Consider the following 20330-nt stretch of genomic DNA (forward strand, 5'->3'; position numbering starts at 1 on the left):
CCAATCAAATCTTACAAACTTATAAAAAAATCAAAATGTCAACTGTCTGTTCTGTCTTCTGTCACAAAAATGTCAACAATTTTCTGAAGGAAAATCAGGATATTTCTCATTTATTGGATTTTCTTTTAAAATAAAGCTCTAAAAATAATAAATAACGATACGTGTAAATTTACTCAATTAATAAGTTATTAATCTCTCTGTTTCCCAATGATTATATAAACAGCTATTCATCAGCATTGTGTTAATTGAATATGTGTATTTACGATAAGCTTATCTCCACTACCAATCGTTTGCCGACGCCGGATTATTAGTGTTCTGTAGTTTGCCGGCTCGCAAGGTGTAGACGTGTTCTGTGTTGTTTCAGTAGTATTAAAAAATAGTTTAAAAATGTCCGGCGAAGGCTCCAGTTCTAATGGTAACTCGAAAATAGCGTTGATTACCGGCATCACCGGCCAAGTGAGTTTTACTTGATTTGTTCTTGATAGTGTAGTTTCTATTCATGGGAAATCCTTTTACTATCTACTATTGATGATGTGGCTTTATGGTTCTTTTTTATATTGAAGTGTGGTTTAAAATTTTGTTTACTTTTTCAGGATGGCTCATACCTTGCAGAGCTTCTTATCGAGAAGGGGTACGAAGTGCATGGGATCCTCCGCCGCTCCTCCTCCTTCAACACCGGCCGCATCCAGCATTTGTATGGGCAGCCAGCCCTCCACACAGGGGGACGAATGCACCTACACTACGGAGACTTGACTGACACCACTTGCCTTATTAGTATAATCACTAAGGTATGTATCTTGATTTAATGTAACTTACTTATCTATTTTGATATCATTAATTTTTTAAGGTTTATTATACCCATTTTATTTTAATTAAAGTTATCTTAAGAAAGTTTCTGGATTTTGAGGAACTTCTTTTAATGATGCTAAAAGACACACACAATTTAATTATAGTTAGGTTTTTACAACTTAACTGGTATAAGAGAAATTACTTCCATAAAAACTTGGTAGAGGAAACTAGTGAAGAAAAGAGGTAAAACATTTGAAGTAAAACCATTGAAAAAACAATTTACGTAATTGTTTCCTGCTTTAATCTGTTGTATAAAATATGTGTAGTAATTTAGACCTATTTAACACCAAAAGTTATTTGCCAAAACCATCATGTCCTTGCATTGTAATGACTTCACAATTTCCTCACAGTTGTCATAAATTCAAGGTATTCTAAAGTATAATTTAAAATTAAATGATGGTATTAAATTGAGAATAATTGTCACAACAATAGACTTGCAATATGGACAAAAAAATGAAATATTATTTTGTACTTTTTTGCAACTAGATCAGATTAGAGAATTAAAATTGAATTAAAATTTCTTGTCTGTTTTCCAATTTTTAGACCAAGCCAAAGGAGATATACAACCTAGGAGCCCAATCTCATGTTAAAGTGTCATTTGAATTAAGTGAATACACAGCCCAGGTGGATGCTTTGGGCACTCTAAGGTTATTGGAGGCAGTGAGAGCAGCAGGGCTAGAGAAAGAGACGAAAATATACCAAGCTTCAACATCAGAGCTCTATGGAAAAGTCATGGAAGTGCCACAGAATGAGAAAACACCATTTTACCCTAGATCACCATATGGTAAGATATTATGTATAATAGACCCTGGATTTTCATAATAAACTGCCACCTAGCTGTTGCAATCTGAATAAATTTAAGAGAGTCCCTTTATAAAACTATGAATTAAAAACAAATGGTGGCTTATTCAATTTCATAAATACCACAACACATTGTGTGTAATAAATAAGCTGTAAAAATAGTATACACTACACATGAAATTGAAGTTTGTGACCATGGTTCTAATAAGTGACTAATTTACAGTTCAAATATAGGTACACCTACATTTTGATTTCAAATATTACCTTCTCAAGATAATTTTAAAGAAGGAAATACTTATGACTAACCATGCTATCACCCATTATTACTCTGTAATCTTAGACCTTGTTAGATTGTAAATGTCTACCATAGTATACCAACATTGATTACATTCTTTTAGTGGCCATTTGAAGTTTGTTTTGAGAATTCCTTTGAATTGTCTGTAGACACAATTGCTATTATGTATTTTACAATCATAATACCACTCACAAGGATATTATTAAAGCGAATGTTTTATAATAACACATACTTTCAATGAATCAATGATGTTATCAAGTTATCAGTCAATGATAACTATGTGTTGTCAATAATTACTATTATGTCTATTAATAAGTATTGTATCATTGTGTTGTATATTTGAAAGGTAAAATCATAATGTAATAAAAGGCACAGGATGTAGTTTATTGAAGAATTTCAACTGTATTTTTGCCAGGCCAATTAGTTTGCTATACCTCTTCATTTCAACCCAAAAGTTTCTTTGGGCACTAAAGAACCTTTCTGTCTTTCTTATTGGTCTCTCTTTACCAATTTTATTGCAATGTTTAAAGCGCACAACACAGTGGTGTTACCACAATATAAATAAATATTATTTTTTTAGCTTGCGCAAAACTCTACGGTTATTGGATAGTAGTGAACTACCGGGAGGCCTACGGCATGTTTGCCTGCAATGGTCTCCTGTTCAACCACGAGAGTCCTCGACGAGGCGAGAACTTCGTCACTAGGAAGATTACCAGGGGAGTCGCCAAGATCACGCTGGGTTTGATGCAGTACTTGGAACTGGGTAATTTGGACAGCAAGAGAGACTGGGGACACGCTAAGGATTATGTTGAGGTGAGACATAGAGGACCGACAAACTCATAAAGGTAGCAGGAAGGCGCTGCAAGCCGCCACCAACTGGCCATTGTGAAAATCATTGGGGAGGCCTATGTTCAGCAGTGGATGTCCTATGGCTGAAATGATGATGGTGAGACAGAGATTAACAATGTATTTGTACAGATGATACAGTTTTTCAGCAATACCCATATAACTTTAAAAGAACCTAATATAATATTAGTTCATCCTATATTATTATATGCAGTTCTGCAATAAATACACTATACTAACACAAATAAATATTACTGTAAACATGTGAACCAATATTATATGAATAATTTTTAATTTTATCAATACTGCCTCCATGTAACATACTTAAAATTATGTTAATGTAATTTACACGGCGAATAAAGACGTCGTTTTAATTGTTCAGTTGTTAATCAAGGTCACTCTTACTCGTTTGTGTAGATAATGTTAATACATCTTACTAAATTAAGAATGTACCTACAGTCAGCGTCAAATTGTTCGTGACACCACAACTGGTCAAAAAGTTGCCAACACAACCATATCCGAATGGTTACAAAAACGTGTGACCTTTTTGGCAACTCTAGGTGACACGAACTATCTTTCACGCTACGCGTACACGTGGACCCCGTTTTACCCCCTTAGGATTGAATTTTGCTAAATTCCGTCTAGTGAGCACGTTCGTACCTGCGTTCTAAAAGGAACCCCCATGCAAAATTAGACTTCTAGCACTTGTAGTTTCTGAAATTTCGTGATAAGTAAGTAAGTCATTGAGTGACCTTTCTCTTTTATAATATAGAAGGTGTAATAATAAACCTCAATTTTGATAAGTCTCTTTCATCCAGGCAATGTGGCTAATGCTACAACAAGAGGAACCAGAAGATTTCGTAGTGGCGATGGGTGAAGCGCACAGCGTCCGCGAGTTTGTAGAGAAAGCGTTCGCGTGTGTGGACCGACGCGTCGTGTGGCGCGGGACTGGCGTGGATGAGACGGGACATGACGCGGAGACTGACCAGCTGCTTGTCAAGGTTAACCCGAAGTTCTTCAGGCCTACGGAAGTGGTGAGTGATCTGGAGGATTACAAGATAGAAGGGTTCACGTGTGTAGACAGTAGATCAGTCTTTCCCAAAGTGGGCGATAACGCCCCCTTGTGGGCGCTGCAGGCTTAAAGGGGGGCGGTAAGAGACCCAGAAAAAAATCGGGATGTTGTGTAGAGGCTTGAGAGGCGTCATCTACTAGGAGGACTCTTAGACATCGACTGAGCTCGACTCTTGACTACAAAAATGGGAGGCGCTGCAAAATAATTTATTCTCAAAGTGGGCAGTAGACTAAATAATAAGTTTGGGAACCGCTGCAGTAGATGGCCGCGTTGTGAGAGCATGTGACGTCACGATGCATATAGCTTACGATGTGAATAGAAAGAAGAAATTCGTAACCTTTTTCAACCTTACGTGGGTAGCAATAAGAACGCATCATGTTTAGGTGAAGATACTAAACTTCCCGTAATAAAAGTTATTGGATTATTGTATATCTATGTATCATCTGTATTACCTATTTTCATCGTGTGCCAAGTTTCATAGGCAGAGGACTTATTCGGGTTACAATAGCTTCGTTGATCGGACTAAAATTCATTATTGGCTTTAAACCAGCCTAAAAACAATGATAAATACGTCACATATACTATTATTATTATTGGATGTTTTAAATACCAGCAAAACATTGCATCTATATACAGGGTGTCCCAAAAACAATGGATAACCCTGTAACCATCGATAGACCTCGCCATGATCTCCCTAACGTCCATTTTTGACCCCAGTAAAAATATCACCGATTTCAAGATTTTTAAGTTTTTGTGCATTTTTAGAAAATTGCCACCTGCGATTACTTTTTCTCATGCCATTTCTACAAATGAGAATATTTTTCAATCTAGTTTTTTTCCTTATCACAAGGGATAGTTGGGCTATCAAAAGAAAAGATTAAAGTTCAACAAACTAGTTTGAAAGTATGAAAATTTTAAGAAATTGCAGAAGAGAAGGAAAAATTAATTCATTATCTTGCACTTTTGATCAGCCATCGTGTAAAAAAAATGTTGGAAGACCATCGTGCCCATTACCTTAAAAACTTCCTTGGTTAATTGAGATTCTAAAAAGGCATCACAAGCCTATGTATCCTGAATTATTTTTATCTTATGGCTACTTGAATAGCAACTAGTATGAAAACTGCAAAAATGAGTTTTTCTCGTAATAGTTAAACTAGGACTACATAGTGGCATTAAATACAAATGGATAATTTTTAGCATAGGAATTTAAATAAAACAACATTTTATCATCATCATCATCATCATTTCAGCCGTAGGACGTCCACTGCTGAACATAGGCCTGTACCCTAATGCTTTTCATAATGACCGCTTGGTAGCGGCCTGTATACAGCACCTTCCTGCTTATCTTTATGAGGTCGTCGGTCCACTTTGTAGGTGGACGTCCTACGATGCGCTCTCCGGTACGTAGCCTCCACTTGAACCCTGCTGCCTCAGTTCTGCGAACTACTGTGCCTTGCCCTTTGCCACTTCAGCTTGCTGATCCGTCGGGCTATGTCAGCGACTTTAGTTCGTTTACAGGTCTCATTTTTTTATTTAAAATTACAAAATAGAAAATTATAATTTACTTCTATTTATCGATAATAGGAAACCGCATTAGAACACGAGCACGGCACTATGTTACGACCGGCACATGCGGCCGTACTGTGTATTTTCACACGACAGTGGATATCGGAAGAAATTAAATACATTGCGCAGTAGTTGAGCATGACATAAAGTGGTTGCTAACTAAATCGTCAATGTACAAGCGTGTTAGAATTTTTATCACCACTGATATCGATATCGCAGTAACTGTTACGGCACTGAATTCGTTCGTGAAAATGTTTAGTTTTTTTTATTTATAAGCAAAATACCAATGGATTTGCAATACTTACATGTAGTAAATGACTCCATTGTTCCTGTAGTTCTTCGTTTTACTTGTTTTATTGCACGTAACGACGCATTATCCAAAATATCGGAGAACATTTCCTTAGTACGACTGAATCGCGACTAACCTAGCTACGCGGCCGATGTTCGTTTCTGGGCATATCGCGGAGACACGCGCCACGCCCCCGTTTCACATCTATTCCCTTCTATGATCTGAGGGCTCGACAGTTAGAGCTTGGTCATACAGTGCGTCGAATAGCAAGATTATTAACCTACCTACGCTTTGAACTGTCTATTGAAGGAAGAAAGCCGTTGCGTAGTTTAAAAGGCCTTGGCCTAAGTACCTACAGACACATGGAGACGTAGGGATCATACATGAAATGTATTTTACCTACTGATATTATTGTCTTATTGTCTAGTTTGCTCATATAAGTACTAAGGATAGGATTTACCTAAACCGGTTTCAATTTTTTTTTATCCACAACGCGGAAGCTCTTGGCCTGTATCTCACTTGATGGTAAGTGACGATCAGACCGAAGGTGGAAGCGAGCACCAGCCGGAATCCTCAACCACGGAGGAACTGGCTATCTTACCTCTAACTGCCGGAACACAACAACGCTGTTAACATTATTGTTGTTATGGCGACAGACATAGTTAAGATGGTGGGTGGTAGCTAGCCAAGCGGACTTAGAACAAGCCCTACCACCAACCAAACCGAACAGAAAAATCTGCCCCCACTGGGAATCGAACCCGAGACCTCTGCGTCTGAAGCAGGTGGTCTTACCACTAGACCACAGGGGCCGTCAGATTTTGTTCACAGGACGCGGCTCTTAAAACACAGAGCATTCACACCACAGCAATGTAGTAACCTACTACCTACCTATACCTACCTATACACATTCTGTCTACTTATTAATCTTTAACATTGTTTAATAACTAGCAACACAGCTTGACTAAAAGATAGTGATACCTAAAAATATCTTTTTATCTTTATCTTTGCCATTTGGCAAAAACCGCAGCGTGTGGCTGTTGCCTTATTTCTTTACATATCCCTTTATTTTTTTAATAATACCTTAGAATCTTTTTACTCGAATGCGCTAAGTTTTTGCAAATTTTTGTTTTTGCTTGGTTTTCAAAATAAGTGTCAATGCTTACTTGATACAATAAGACAATAATATCAGTAGGTAAAATACATTTCATGTATGATCCCTACGTCTCCATGTGTCTGTAGGTACTTAGGCCAAGGCCTTTTAAACTACGCAACGGCTTTCTTCCTTCAATAGACAGTTCAAAGCGTAGGTAGGTTAATAATCTTGCTATTCGACGCACTGTATGACCAAGCTCTAACTGTCGAGCCCTCAGATCATAGAAGGGAATAGATGTGAAACGGGGGCGTGGCGCGTGTCTCCGCGATATGCCCAGAAACGAACATCGGCCGCGTAGCTAGGTTAGTCGCGATTCAGTCGTACTAAGGAAATGTTCTCCGATATTTTGGATAATGCGTCGTTACGTGCAATAAAACAAGTAAAACGAAGAACTACAGGAACAATGGAGTCATTTACTACATGTAAGTATTGCAAATCCATTGGTATTTTGCTTATAAATAAAAAAAACTAAACATTTTCACGAACGAATTCAGTGCCGTAACAGTTACTGCGATATCGATATCAGTGGTGATAAAAATTCTAACACGCTTGTACATTGACGATTTAGTTAGCAACCACTTTATGTCATGCTCAACTACTGCGCNAGGCTATGTCAGCGACTTTAGTTCGTTTACAGGTCTCCTAATTTCTGATACGGTTTCGTAAAGAAACCCGAGCATAGCCCCTTCCATAGCACGCTGTGCAAAAAATCCACGTTTCCAAGCCGTGTATCATGACGGGCATCTGTCTATAGGCACATTTATAAGGTGTAAAACAAAAAATAAGTTATCACAAAAACGCAGAACGGACGGCCAATGGGGCAACAGGGTTCAAGTGGAGGCTACGTACCGGAAAGCGCATCGTAGGACGTCCACCTACAAAGTGGACCGACGACCTCATAAAGGTAAGCAGAAAGGTGCTGGATGCAGGCCGCTACCAAGCGGTCATTATGAAAATCATTGGGGTACAGGCCGATGTTCAGCAGTGGACGTCCTATGGCTGAAATGATGATGATGATGATTATAAAATGTTGCTTTATTAAAATTCCTACGCTAAAAATTATCCATTTGTATTTAATGCCACTATGCAGTCCTAGTTTAACTATTACGAGAAAAACTAATTTTTGCAGTTTTCATACTAGTTGCTATTCAAGTAGCCATAAGATAAAAATAATACAGAATACATAAGCATGTGATACCTTTTCAGAATTTCAATTAACCAAGGAAGTTTTTAAGGTAATGGGCACAATGGTCTTCCTACAATTTTTTTACACGATGGCTGATCAAAAGTGCAAGATAATGAATTAATTTTTCCTTCTTCTCTGCAATTTCTTAAAATTTTCATACTTTTAAACTAGTTTGTTGAACTTTAATCTTTTCTTTTGATAGCCCAACTATCCCTTGTGATAAAGAAAAAAACTAGATTGAAAAGTATTCTCATTTGTAGAAATGGCATGAGAAAAAGTAATCGCAGGTGGCAATTTTCTAAAAATGCACAAAAACTTAAAAATCTTGAAAACGGTGATATTTTTACTGGGGTCAAAATTGGACGTTAGGGAGACCATGGCGAGGCCTACCGATGGCTACAGGGTTATCCATTGTTTTTGGGACACCCTGTATATATAAAAGAAAGTCGTGTTAGTTACACCACTTATAACTCAAGAACGGCTGAACCGATTTAGCTGAAAATTGTCAGGGAGGTAGTTGAGAGCCAGGAGAAGGACATAGGATACTTATCATCCCGTTCGAAATAAAAAAAGTCTGCTTATTTATTGCCATTAAGGCGGAACAAAGTTCGCCAGGTCAGCTAGTTTTTTACTATAAAATAAAAATGTCTGTTTACCGTTACAAAAGTTTTTGTTGCAAAATCCCGTGAGTGTTAACTTTACCAGGAAAACAGTGTCAAACATGTTTGTTTACAACAAAGATTAAAAAATCCGTCTACTCCAGGACCTCCTCCTCGGCGACCCGTCGAAAGCGAAGCAGAAGCTGGGCTGGGCGCCGCGCGTGTCCTTCGAGCAGCTGGTGCGCGACATGGTGACGGCCGACCTGGCGCTCATGCGGCGCGACCCCGAGGCGTAGGTCATACAGGTAGCGAGGCGGCTGGCGTGGCGGCCCTAGGTGCTAGGTAGTTACATTTTCGATCAGGAAATGCATACATGCATGGCCGTATTTATTTTAATAAAACAAACTGCATGAATTAATACACGTTAATGAAAAAAAAATAGGGAAAAAAGCAGGAGTGTTAATTAGTCCGTCAGTTAGCTTATCAAAAATTACTCGACACGTATTTTTCACTTTAATGAAAATGTAGAGATAAAGCGTGCCAAAGTTCTAAAGAAAAGGCCCGTGACGTTCGTGAGTGCGTAAAAGTGCAGCACTTTGTGACGTTGCGCGGAACTTCAACGCACTATAACTTTTTAATTATTTGTTTGATTGACAATTAAAAATATACATGTCCAATATTTTTTACATTAAAATTGACGGACTAAAAAATTTTTTTAAGGAAACTAGCCTTTTAATCTAGGGTGGGCAGATCCAAGTTTGCACGTTTGCCTCCTGTCACATAAAAAAAATAGGACTCGCGTATTGTACCCGGGCGCTGTTTTATTGGCTCAGGACACCGTTGTTCGGGTTTCATTGGGTAATCCCCAACCTTCTGGCGGGGAGAGTCCCACAACCCTGACGGCCAGCGGGTACGTGCAAAGCATTTCCCAACAAATAAAAAGGGGAGGAGCTAGTGCACTTTTTTTCGATTAGGTACGAAATGCATACTCAGTTTGCATATTGCATGCATTTTCACTATACCGGAGGGGAACCCCCGCTTTATCCTCCGATTATCTTGTCTTGCTTAACTGTAACCAAAGGTAAAATCCTCGTAGGGTGCCTGGGCCGCCACTGACTGAAGATTTGATTGCATGGTTATTTTAGTGCATAATCTTAAGAGCGTTGTCACATTTTTCATGCAGAAATCGAGAATTTGGCAGATTTCGAAATGATTTTAGTCATATAATTTATTGTTATAGCTTCTTTTGACTTATATCATCGTAATTATCATACGTTTTTACGGAATGTCTATTGACAAAATCTCGTTCAAATTGGATTTTTGCCTACGAAAACAGCGAATTTCGAAAGCCCGATTTCCAGGTAACTCGCGAAGGCACAACTTTGAACTAATATTACAACAAATTTATTTCTAAGTAAGAAGATAGAATGTATTCATTAGAATAAGCATACCCTGAAGAAGAAAGTGTATTGAGAAAATTTTGATGTTTAATTCATTAAAATGCATTTTTATCATGTCTAAGATAGTCAAAATTCGAGAAAATTACTGCAAGAAAACAGGTCACATCTCATAATCTAAAAGTCATTTGGCAACATAAATAATAGTACTATGTTTCTTCTTAAGTATAAAGTAGTTTATGTTGCCAAATGACTTTTAGATTATGAGATGTGACCTGTTTTCTTGCAGTAATTTTCTCGAATTTTGACTATCTTAGACATGATAAAAATGCATTTTAATGAATTAAACATCAAAATTTTCTCAATACACTTTCTTCTTTAGGGTATGCTTATTCTAATGAATACATTTTATCTTCTTACTTAGAAATAAATTTGTTGTAATATTAGTTCAAAGTTGTGCCTTCGCGAGTTACCTGGAAATCGGGCTTTCGAAATTCGCTGTTTTCGTAGGCAAAAATCCAATTTGAACGAGATTTTGTCAATAGACATTCCGTAAAAACGTATGATAATTACGATGATATAAGTCAAAAGAAGCTATAACAATAAATTATATGACTAAAATCATTTCGAAATCTGCCAAATTCTCGATTTCTGCATGAAAAATGTGACAACGCTCTTAAGATCCTATTATGTTTTCACGATTATAATAATTTCAATAATTTCACAATGCATGTAAAATTATTCAAATTAATGTTATTAAAATGTCTTGAATTAAAAAAAAAAGTTTTCATTCAAGATCAACGTTACATAAATGTTTGTTTTTTCAGATGCAAAAGGATGTTTGCAAACAGAGTCGACGTAGATGACGTCATACACAGCGTGGAGCGCAATGCACGGAGTATTTTTTAAGCAATTAGTGTAATGTTGAACGAGCCGAATGTAGGTTGATGAAATGTGTGCAATACCAGTGCGATATAGACCGAACATTTTTGTAAACTGATCGAATGTTCAAAGTTAAGTATTTATTAACATAACAGCTTTTATAAAAACTATTTATGTACTTATCCTATAAATATTATTGATTCATGATTTCTCTATTTTAATTTTGTTACATTAATGCAATGCTAAGTGCAATAGGATTGATTAAAATTTCTAATGTTAAACGTCGTGACGTGTCACGGTGTCTAATTTTTGTGCTGAGAGAAATATAAATTAACGCACAAGTTTATGTTTAAGATATTTTTGTGCCATTTATGAATTTTGTTCCACTTTGTATACAATCTATTTAAAGATTTCCACTTAATTACACTTGGAATCCGAATTAACTTTTAATTATGAAGTAAACTAAAATAATTAAGCTTAAATGTAAGCTATTTGCTCTAAATAGCTGTATCTTGGCTGCCACGTATATTTAGCTTATTGTTTTCAATTGTAAAAATGTATATTTAAAATATGCAGATATGGCAGTAAAATCTGGGTAAACGTATAGTAACGTAGTAAATCCGGCAAGAACGACCGGCTTCCCTTTATGTAATCAAACCCGCGTGGCTTGCAATGTGATTGGTACGGTCAGCAAAATAAGATAAAATATACATAATTGTAGACGTGGGAAAAATATACATCACACCTTTAGGAAGTGAGACTGACTCTTCTTTTCTAATGCAGATTCGTAATTTTTAGCTGGAATACTATGTAATGCCGACAGTGAGACCGAATAGTAAATTGTTCGCTACCTCAAATCAAAGTTAAATAAAAAGAAAAAGCCATTTTGCTGACGTTACCTAGCAGTTACGTTAAGTGCACATAATCCTCTTTTATACGTACTTATGTTGTTATGAGGTTGTGTAACTGTGTTCGTAGTACTACTACTGGTACTACTACTACTATGTATAGTGAAACATACTTTTTATGTGTCACTAAAAACTGTTTTTCTTGTGGTACCCAACAGGGTTCCGTCATGGGGTTAAATACGTTTTAAATGAATATTTTTTATTCCACCAGTGAGAGATTTTTCGAAAAACAGGCTTCCTTGTCTCGGTCAATAACATACGTTTACTTTTCTGTTTTATTTAAACGAGGCTCGATTAATTTAACAGATTTTTTGTTAAATGAGAGTTAAGTATTTTTTGTGTGTAACTTAGGTTATGTAAATTATTGTAAGAGCCTCTCTTAGTCACAATTTTATTTTTATCCTCTTTATGTATTATTATAAAAAAATAAGAATGTAACTATTTCATCTTAATGCATTTATGTTAATTATTGTTGTTAAATTATCGTAATTCACGTCTTTTACTATGGGATTTTTAACATTCCACTCTACTGTGAATCAATAGATATAAATGTGGGTTTGTAAATATATATTTTTAATGTCGAAGCTTGTGTGTGTTTTATTTATTACTGGCTTTTTCGCGCGGTTTCGCCTGCGTGATTTTGTTGTTACAGAGAAAACGCGCGCGTCCCTGTTTCAAAAACCGAATTAAAAACCATCCTATGTTATTTCCAGGATTCCCTATCTCTTTAACAAAAAGCGTAAATTTAAAATTTAATGGGAACACCACAAGTGAAACAATAGATTTAAAAATCAAGTCTTTTATTTTATGTTTATCGATCACAGAACGATAAAAGTTTTCAAAGAAAAGTTGTATTACTGTCATGAACACAATCACTAATTTACACAATAATATAGGTCTTAAAACTGAAGAATTCTGTCCAACTATGATATTTTTTATTAAAAAAATATGTAAAATTACACTTTTCATGTTGCGAAATATTAGAAACTAATTATCGTAATATCATTCATTATCTCAAAATAAGCATTAGGTAGTTACAATTATTAAAAAAATGACAAATTTATATTTCAAATAAAATGATAAAGACCTGAATCCTGATAATATGGAGTAGATTTGAATAAAAACATTAATTGAATCATTAAAATACCAATTGAATTACATCATCATTTTGAAGAACATCAAATTAAAACGGGCCATACAGGAATTTCAATTAAAAAGTAAAGTAGTACCCATAGAATACTAATGTGATATAAATTAACAATTGCGTAATAGATATCATTATAAAATTATAACATAATACACACACAGTATAAAAATAAAGGTATTTGGTACATATTTACATTTACAACATACATAAATAACAAGTTTTAAGTAGTCACCACCTACACAAAGTTCCGTTAACAGTTAAAAAAGTACAAAAGAAAACAAAATAATAGTTGCTCAAACAGAGGAATGCCCTTATTATCTCTAAAACAATAAATTTACAACTAAAGCTATCGTAACCATTAGAAACTAAGGCTTACAAAAAAATGTACTTCTAAAAGCATTAAGTTATTTAAAATATTGCTTCAGAATTCACTGGAAAAGGTGGGTAGTTCATAAAAGACTAGGTCTGCGATGAATAACAATCATTACAGATTCTGTGGAGGGTAGACGGAAAACATGGTCGATCTTTATTAAAGCTTTAAATTTAATGGACTTAATTTTACAATCTGGTGTTAGTTTCCTTTCTAGTGTAGTGAAGTGATAAATAAAAAAAATACGAGCGAGTTGTAGTGTGAACAACTCGACCCGATTGTGTTTTGAAATCTACTTACTAGTACTCGTCCCACAGAATAACGAAAAAACAATGGAACTGCAGGTACACTATATCAGAACTAATAACGCTGGTCACTGGCAGAAATAAACTTCCCAGAGAGGTTTGGTTGCCGCTTAGTATATAAAAAACAATCGATACATGGTAACAGATATAACAATTTCAAGCAATGTTTCCATCAAATGTAATATTGCCTCTAATTTGTACATTAATTAAGGCCTTACTGCCACTGGGTTTTGAACCGTGACTTACTTAATTCAGAGTTTATTGTTTGTGATGTCTGCCCTCTGCCGTAAGACTCCTCCGAGTATGAACTCTGTGGAGACGATGGTAGCGCCGCTTCGCCTGAGTGCGGGCCATAACGCCTTGTCTGCATTACATGACACGCATATCCATTGCGGGCCTTGTTCCTTCCACGTACCACCGGAACATTCCACTATTACTGTGAAAATAAGAAATTGATTATGAAATACACATTCATTTGTACAGCTTAGGTATTCTGTGGTTATTGGGCCTTTGGAAAGCTAAATTCAAGTTACAATGTAATTAACCCTAGTCTGTCTATGCCTTGGAACAATAAAGTTGTCGTCTTTACCAGCCTATCCTATTCTATTTCTAGTGTTCATCACAAAAGTGTCAGAATATTGTACAGTTCCAGTTACCCATTTCCATTTTTTCTCTCGCTCTCATCAAATGGTGATTCTTTGCGATAGAACGAGACGACATGACCGAAAATGGTAGCTGGAACTGTGGCCCAGTACTTTGAAAATAGCAATCAGACTTTTACATTTTAAGGGTGGTAACCTCAAGAGTTTGATGTGTATGGAGAAAAAAAGTTTGGATATTTTACTCTTATAAAATTATAGGTAACGTAATTATTTTTATTACTTACATTTCATCTCCTCAGTACAAGGCATCACTTTGGGAGTGGAAGACAAATTAAAACCTTTTAGGAAGTTGCGGCTTCCTACCAAAGTTTTCTGTAAACTGAACTGAAACCTCTTTTCAGCCACCTCATCCTTTAAAATGTACAACCAAGGATCTGTAAGCCAAATATTTTTTATTATCTTTACTGCAAATATAATCTTAAATCATAAGTAGCATTTAACCATAAGAAATGAATTGTATAATTTATTACCATTTACCAATAATACCAAAGCACAACTTGTCAAAAAATTGTATTCAGCCTAATAATGATGGTGTAATAATTTCTTAACTGGAAATCTCAAATGGAATAAAGCAGTAAACATCACTTCAAATTCAACTAAAAATGAAACTTCTTGACACTGGCCAAATGAGAACTATATTTAACTGGAAAAATGTGCAAGCCCAAGGAGCAATATTAAAAAAAGTATAACTTACCAACAATGGCGCCAGAATCTACGCAGGCCTGCACCCAGTCGGGGCCCACTACAGGTCTTCCCAGCCCAACTGCGCACAGCAGTTTGAACGTGCGCCGTATCGATAGCGTCAGCACCACGCTGCACGCGCTCACGTCTGATACTACTACTGCTCCTGAAAAAGTCACAGCATTGGACAACTGCTCTTATAGCCAACTCAACTTACTACTATTTTTAGGTCGCACAGCGAAAGTTAAGGTGAAGAAAATATGCACACTGATGTAATTATTTTATTAGGTACAAAACACAACATATTCAAGTTCAAATATCAAATACACTAGCTATCTCGCTCTTGCTAAATGTGTAAAAGAGAGACAGAAAGTACTTTTCAATCTGACTGTGAGATAGATTTGTTTTATTTTCACAGAGCAGGGATCGACTTTGATTTTACAAGCTTTTTTTTCGGTTATGGTTTAGGGCAGCAGTTACATTACAAATATCTATCAAGATGGACAAATTATCAATTAAATCTTACCCAAGTTCTCCAGTTTGGCCTTAACTTCTTCACTTGGAAACGCAGTGAACAAGACGTACTGCGTTTTGTTCATCCTCGCTGGTGTAGCTCTCGAGTTAGCCGCAGACCTGGTTCGCTTAGGGCTCGGAGGATCCAAGTTATCTGGAGCTGAGCGTTTCACGTTCATCGGCGAGTCCACACCAGACTCCGACGACAAACTATAAATCGTGCTTTGCTCGGCTTTTACAGGACGCCCATGCTTTGGCGGTCTCCCCCTCCTCGCTACAGGTTTCAAACTTTTATCAATATCAGTTTTATCTAATGATTTGTCATCAACTTTTTCCACTTTTTCCTTAGTTTCCTTCTTTTCGTTAGGCTTCTGTCGTCTACTTCGCCTAACTTCAACTGGTTCGTCCGTTAGATCGATTTCAATCGTTTTCAAATTCTGTTTTCTACTTGGTTTACTCTTTTTCTCACTTTGACTGTCATTGTCGTTAACAGAACACTTATCTTTTGATTCGTCAACTTTACGTTTATTCCTTGTACTACGTGTACTTACAGAACTGGTATTGGTTTCAATGGACACATTTGTAATTTGGCTGACACTTGCATCTTTCGGAGAAACGGCACTAGTTGTGTTTGCATCAGTGACACACTTTTTGTCGTTTTTACTTCTTCGATTTGACCCTTTCTTTTTAACTTCGTCTATTTTTTTATCATTACCAGACTTTTCTTTATGTTTACTTGTCTCATGTAATGGTTCTACAGCAATATCATCATCTTTGCTACATGCTTTGTCAGTTTTTGGACTTTTTTTGTCATTCTTATGGTTTTTGGTAATTTCTAAATATTTGTCAATTTTATTTGTGTTATTTGAGTCCTTTTCTTTAATTTTACTTTCAGTTTTTGCTTTGCTCACTTTTTGATCTAAAATCTTACTCTTTGTTTCTCGTCCTGAATCTTTGTTTGCCTCTTTATTCTTAGATTTTTCACTTTTACTTTTGAGTCTGGATATATTTTCTGTAATTATGTCTTTATCAATTTCTTCTTCCTGCTCTGTCAAATATTTAGGTTTTAGTATGTTTCTGGACAATGTATTAGTTTCATCGTTTTGATATTTATTTGTGGGTTTACGGACACGTGTTATTACTCTAGTAGGCAAAGATTCAGCTGCAAACATTTTCGTCAAATCGATTTTAGCATCAACTTTAGGTTTTTTCTTTTTACGAAACAAAATGGGAGTGCATTCTTCGGAATCATTTTCTACCTCGGACTCGCTTGATGATTCTGTTACGGGTGTCCTTGAGTGCATTGATACGCCAGTTTTTATTTCTTGACTATTCGGTAAATCAATATCCATAAATCTTATTGGACGAATTTTTTTTGGAGTTAGTTCTAAATCGGAAGAATCACTTGGCACGCGTTTTATTTTGTCCACCGATTCTACACCTATCACTTCCCGTATCTGTTGACTTGACAATTTGGAAACGAAATTATTAACATTTTCATCTCCGTCGCTACTGTCGAAAGATCTATTTAGATTCTTTCTTGGAGACAAATTGTTTTCAAGATGTGGAAAACGCTTGCCTACTGCATATTCTTCAACTGAACTAGGTAGGAAGTCATCATCAGGAATTTTTGATGGCCCTGTAGCTTTATTTTTATTATGAGGCGAGATATCAGCTGGTTGAGTACATAAGTCTTCAAGTATATCTTGTGTTGCTGCATAGTAATTATCATCATCTGGTATAACAATGGATTCCATTTTATTTTCATCTAGGGTAGTTTTAGGTGTTACAACTTTAATATTTTTTCTCTTGGCCTTTAGGGGCGACATCAGAGGAATTTTAAATGGACTGACAAAATCTTCAGCTACATTATTTGGAGTTGGTTTGTTACTTATTACTTGAGTTGGTAAATCTTCAAAACTGTTATCTTTGGGTGGGATTGGCTTATCTGCAATAATCACATCTTCATTTTCATCAACGATAATTTGAGTCGGCAATTCTTCAAAACTAACTTGACTTGTATTTGGTTTATTTGAAGTGCTCGGGGTTTCATCCTCTGGCACAATCACTTGAGTAAGCATATCTTCAAAATTCTCATTTTGATTAGTTTTATTGGCAGTGTTATCTTCACAAATGACTTGTGTTAGCATGTCTTCAAAACTATTATTATTTACTTTTTCTTTGAGTTCTTTAGTAGGCTTTTTTGGCACATCATCAAATAAATCTTCGCAATCTGTTACATCTTCATCATCTCCTTGCTTTTCTGTGTGTTTTGGTGGCACCATATCAACATCTTCACAATCTGTTGAGCTATCTGACTCAATAATCACTGGTTTCTTCACTTTATTTACATGTGTCTCCATTTTATTTGCAGTATTATCAGATTTCTTTTCATCACTAGTACATTTCTCAAGGTCCAATATTTTTTCTGTAGGCAGTAATGCTTGTGATTCAAAATTGTTATCAAAATCATCACATTCCATTTCTTCAAATAGAATTTCTTCACCTGATGCATTAATTTTATTTGGACTTTTGTCACCCAGTTCTGTTTTCTTATTAATTTTGTTGGGTACCACTTCTTGGGCACAGACTTGGGTTTCGGCATCAAAGATGCTATCATTATTATTTTGTTTATTGCTGGAGGAATACAAATCAATTTGCATGTCCTGCTGATTGTTTATTTTGCACACTTCGGGCAGATGTGTCGAAGGAGGTAGTTGCGTATTTATGTTATGGATAGATGGGGATGTAGATGGTGCCTGCGTATTCTCTGTGTGAATCGAAGTGGGTGCTTGTGTGCATGCATTGTGGATAGAGTTGAAATCTTGGGTATTTTCAACATGTATGGAGCTCGGAATCTGTGTATTTTCAGTGTATATGGAGCTTGGAACCTGTGTATTTTCAGTGTAAATAGAGTTTGGAACCTGTTTATTTGGTGTATGAACTGCCGGGACTTGTGTATCAGCAGTGTAAATAGAATCTGTACTTTCATCTGCTGCAAGTGGTACAGGTGGTTGAGTTTCCATTTCAAAGATACTTTTTTCGCTGCTCTGTTTACCAGTTTTATTAGAAAGTGTTGAATCATTCAGGCTGTCAGAATCATTGAATTGTGAATTGAGCGAAAGTGATCTTTTTGATGAACTCCAGTAAACATTGTCAATTTTATTTGTTCCTATTGGTTGTATGGATATTACTTTGGACGATGGCTTCACAAAGTGACTATTGGAATTTCTAAAACATTTATCTCTCTTCGGTTGTGATGGTACAATGAAAGACTCATCCTGTAAATAATAAAAAAAAAGCTTAAAAAATTGCTTTTAAAAATAATTCAATTCAAGCAATGCTGTTGGTATTCATTACTTTTGCTTTAATATTTTCTTATGATTATGACAATGTAGATCTAACTGAAATTATGTTAGTCTTGATTGATACTAGAAATAATAAAATTTAATTACCTTGTCACTAACATCTGGAGACTCAGGAATAGTAGTAACTGGAATTCTGTTTGCCTTGGAAATGTGTTTGTTTGAAACTGGTGTCTCTGGAATTTGAGTTTCAGGCATGTCAATAGCTTGAGTCATTGGCAAGTCAGTATCTTCCTCCAGTAATCGAAAAACACCAAATATATCTCCAAATTGGACCATATCTCCATTCTTCAGAGGATGAGGTATATACGGTGGTAGAGTTTTCTGTAATTAAGACAATTACATTTATAAAAAAAAAATCAACAAATTATAACACCAAAAATGTAAGTTATTTTTCGCCTAACTCAATTTTTTTTATAATCAAGCATACTTACATCCATTAATTTTGTTTTATTAGCTGAATCTAGATCCATGAGCATATATTCTGTTTGGTTTAGCACATTGATTACAGCATGTTGTCTGGAAATTGACTGTAATAAAGAGAAATAAGTAGAAACTTAGTTATGAAAATTAAAAAGAATAAACAACATATTGGTGTGCCTCTTGTAAATGAATTTGGTGAATATCACACATATTTGCATTGGTTGAAAGATTCTGATAAAAGATACATCAATATTTGACAAAATTTGAGAATAATGGTAGGTAAATAACTATGTTTTAGATACAGAAAAGTAAAGGTCAGAGGGGGTAATGAAACACATTGCAAGCTTAATGTTTACATTGTTCGAAAGAATAATTTAAGGGATTCACTTCATTAAGAATTTTCAAATGTTGTGGCCATTATTACTTACATTCAAATTCAACACAATACTGCATGTTTGAGGATCCCTTCCAATTTTGTTTGGCCCACGTTTCACCGGATGCTTTACTCCACATATCCCAAGAAAACCGATCTAAAACAAATTAGATGAAATGGAAGTATTTATCAAGCTTCCTATGAAAGCAGATAATGTTGATTATTTTAAATTCCTAACCTGTTCTGGGCAAATTCTTTCAGGCCGTGCATCGTATAAATCTTGCGTGCACTCGAGCCGTTGCGTACACTCCATTCTTTATTATTACAACACCGATGGTTATTATACGTAATTCACTGTACATTTACTAAAAAAACACAACTTGTACCATAACAACGCACAAACAAACATCCACCATATTGACAAATTATGTGACACATTTTTTTTTCAGTAACTGAGCAACAGATTAGATAGCTATGCCATAGATCTTATCTTACAAGAGTTGGCGCACAATTCATCGTATCTATTTCGTATCGTTGTCTGCTTCTAAAAGACGTAATAAAACTAAATATACAAACAAAAAAGGATCATTATTCATCTTATACGTTAGTTGGGTCTCCAGCGAGTGTTTCACCTTACACAAACAACAA

The 20330-nt window shown here is 35.7% G+C and overlaps 2 protein-coding genes across 4 annotated transcripts; one reads left to right on the forward strand and one right to left on the reverse strand.

Annotated features, from left to right (window-relative positions):
- Positions 1 to 97: 97 nt before the first annotated feature.
- On the forward strand, positions 98 to 11631 carry Gmd (GDP-mannose 4,6 dehydratase). Of its 3 annotated transcripts, none has more exons than XM_028310389.1 (7): positions 98 to 456; positions 594 to 788; positions 1393 to 1633; positions 2526 to 2758; positions 3610 to 3825; positions 8821 to 8948; positions 10881 to 11631. In XM_028310389.1, the coding sequence occupies exons 1-7, from the start codon at positions 388 to 390 to the stop codon at positions 10960 to 10962; spliced, it is 1164 nt and encodes a 387-aa protein (XP_028166190.1). In that variant the 5' UTR covers positions 98 to 387; the 3' UTR covers positions 10963 to 11631. The 3 variants fall into 3 exon arrangements, with proteins under 3 accessions (XP_028166190.1, XP_028166204.1, XP_028166195.1); XM_028310403.1 differs by having other exon boundaries at positions 100 to 456; positions 8821 to 8998; positions 10881 to 10967; XM_028310394.1 differs by having other exon boundaries at positions 101 to 456; positions 8821 to 8961.
- A 1236-nt stretch (positions 11632 to 12867) lies between these two features.
- On the reverse strand, positions 12868 to 20126 carry LOC114356841 (uncharacterized). The gene is made up of 8 exons (XM_028310205.1): positions 19921 to 20126; positions 19738 to 19839; positions 19321 to 19416; positions 18977 to 19210; positions 15535 to 18802; positions 15022 to 15174; positions 14552 to 14701; positions 12868 to 14101 (listed from the first exon to the last, which is right to left on the reverse strand). Exons 1-8 carry the CDS (start codon positions 19993 to 19995, stop codon positions 13917 to 13919), a joined length of 4263 nt encoding a protein of 1420 aa, XP_028166006.1. The 5' UTR covers positions 19996 to 20126; the 3' UTR covers positions 12868 to 13916.
- Positions 20127 to 20330: the final 204 nt, after the last annotated feature.

This window comes from Ostrinia furnacalis, unplaced genomic scaffold, assembly GCF_004193835.3.
Source record: "Ostrinia furnacalis isolate ACB-3 unplaced genomic scaffold, ASM419383v2 OfSCF0216, whole genome shotgun sequence".
NCBI classification, from domain to species: domain Eukaryota; kingdom Metazoa; phylum Arthropoda; class Insecta; order Lepidoptera; family Crambidae; genus Ostrinia; species Ostrinia furnacalis.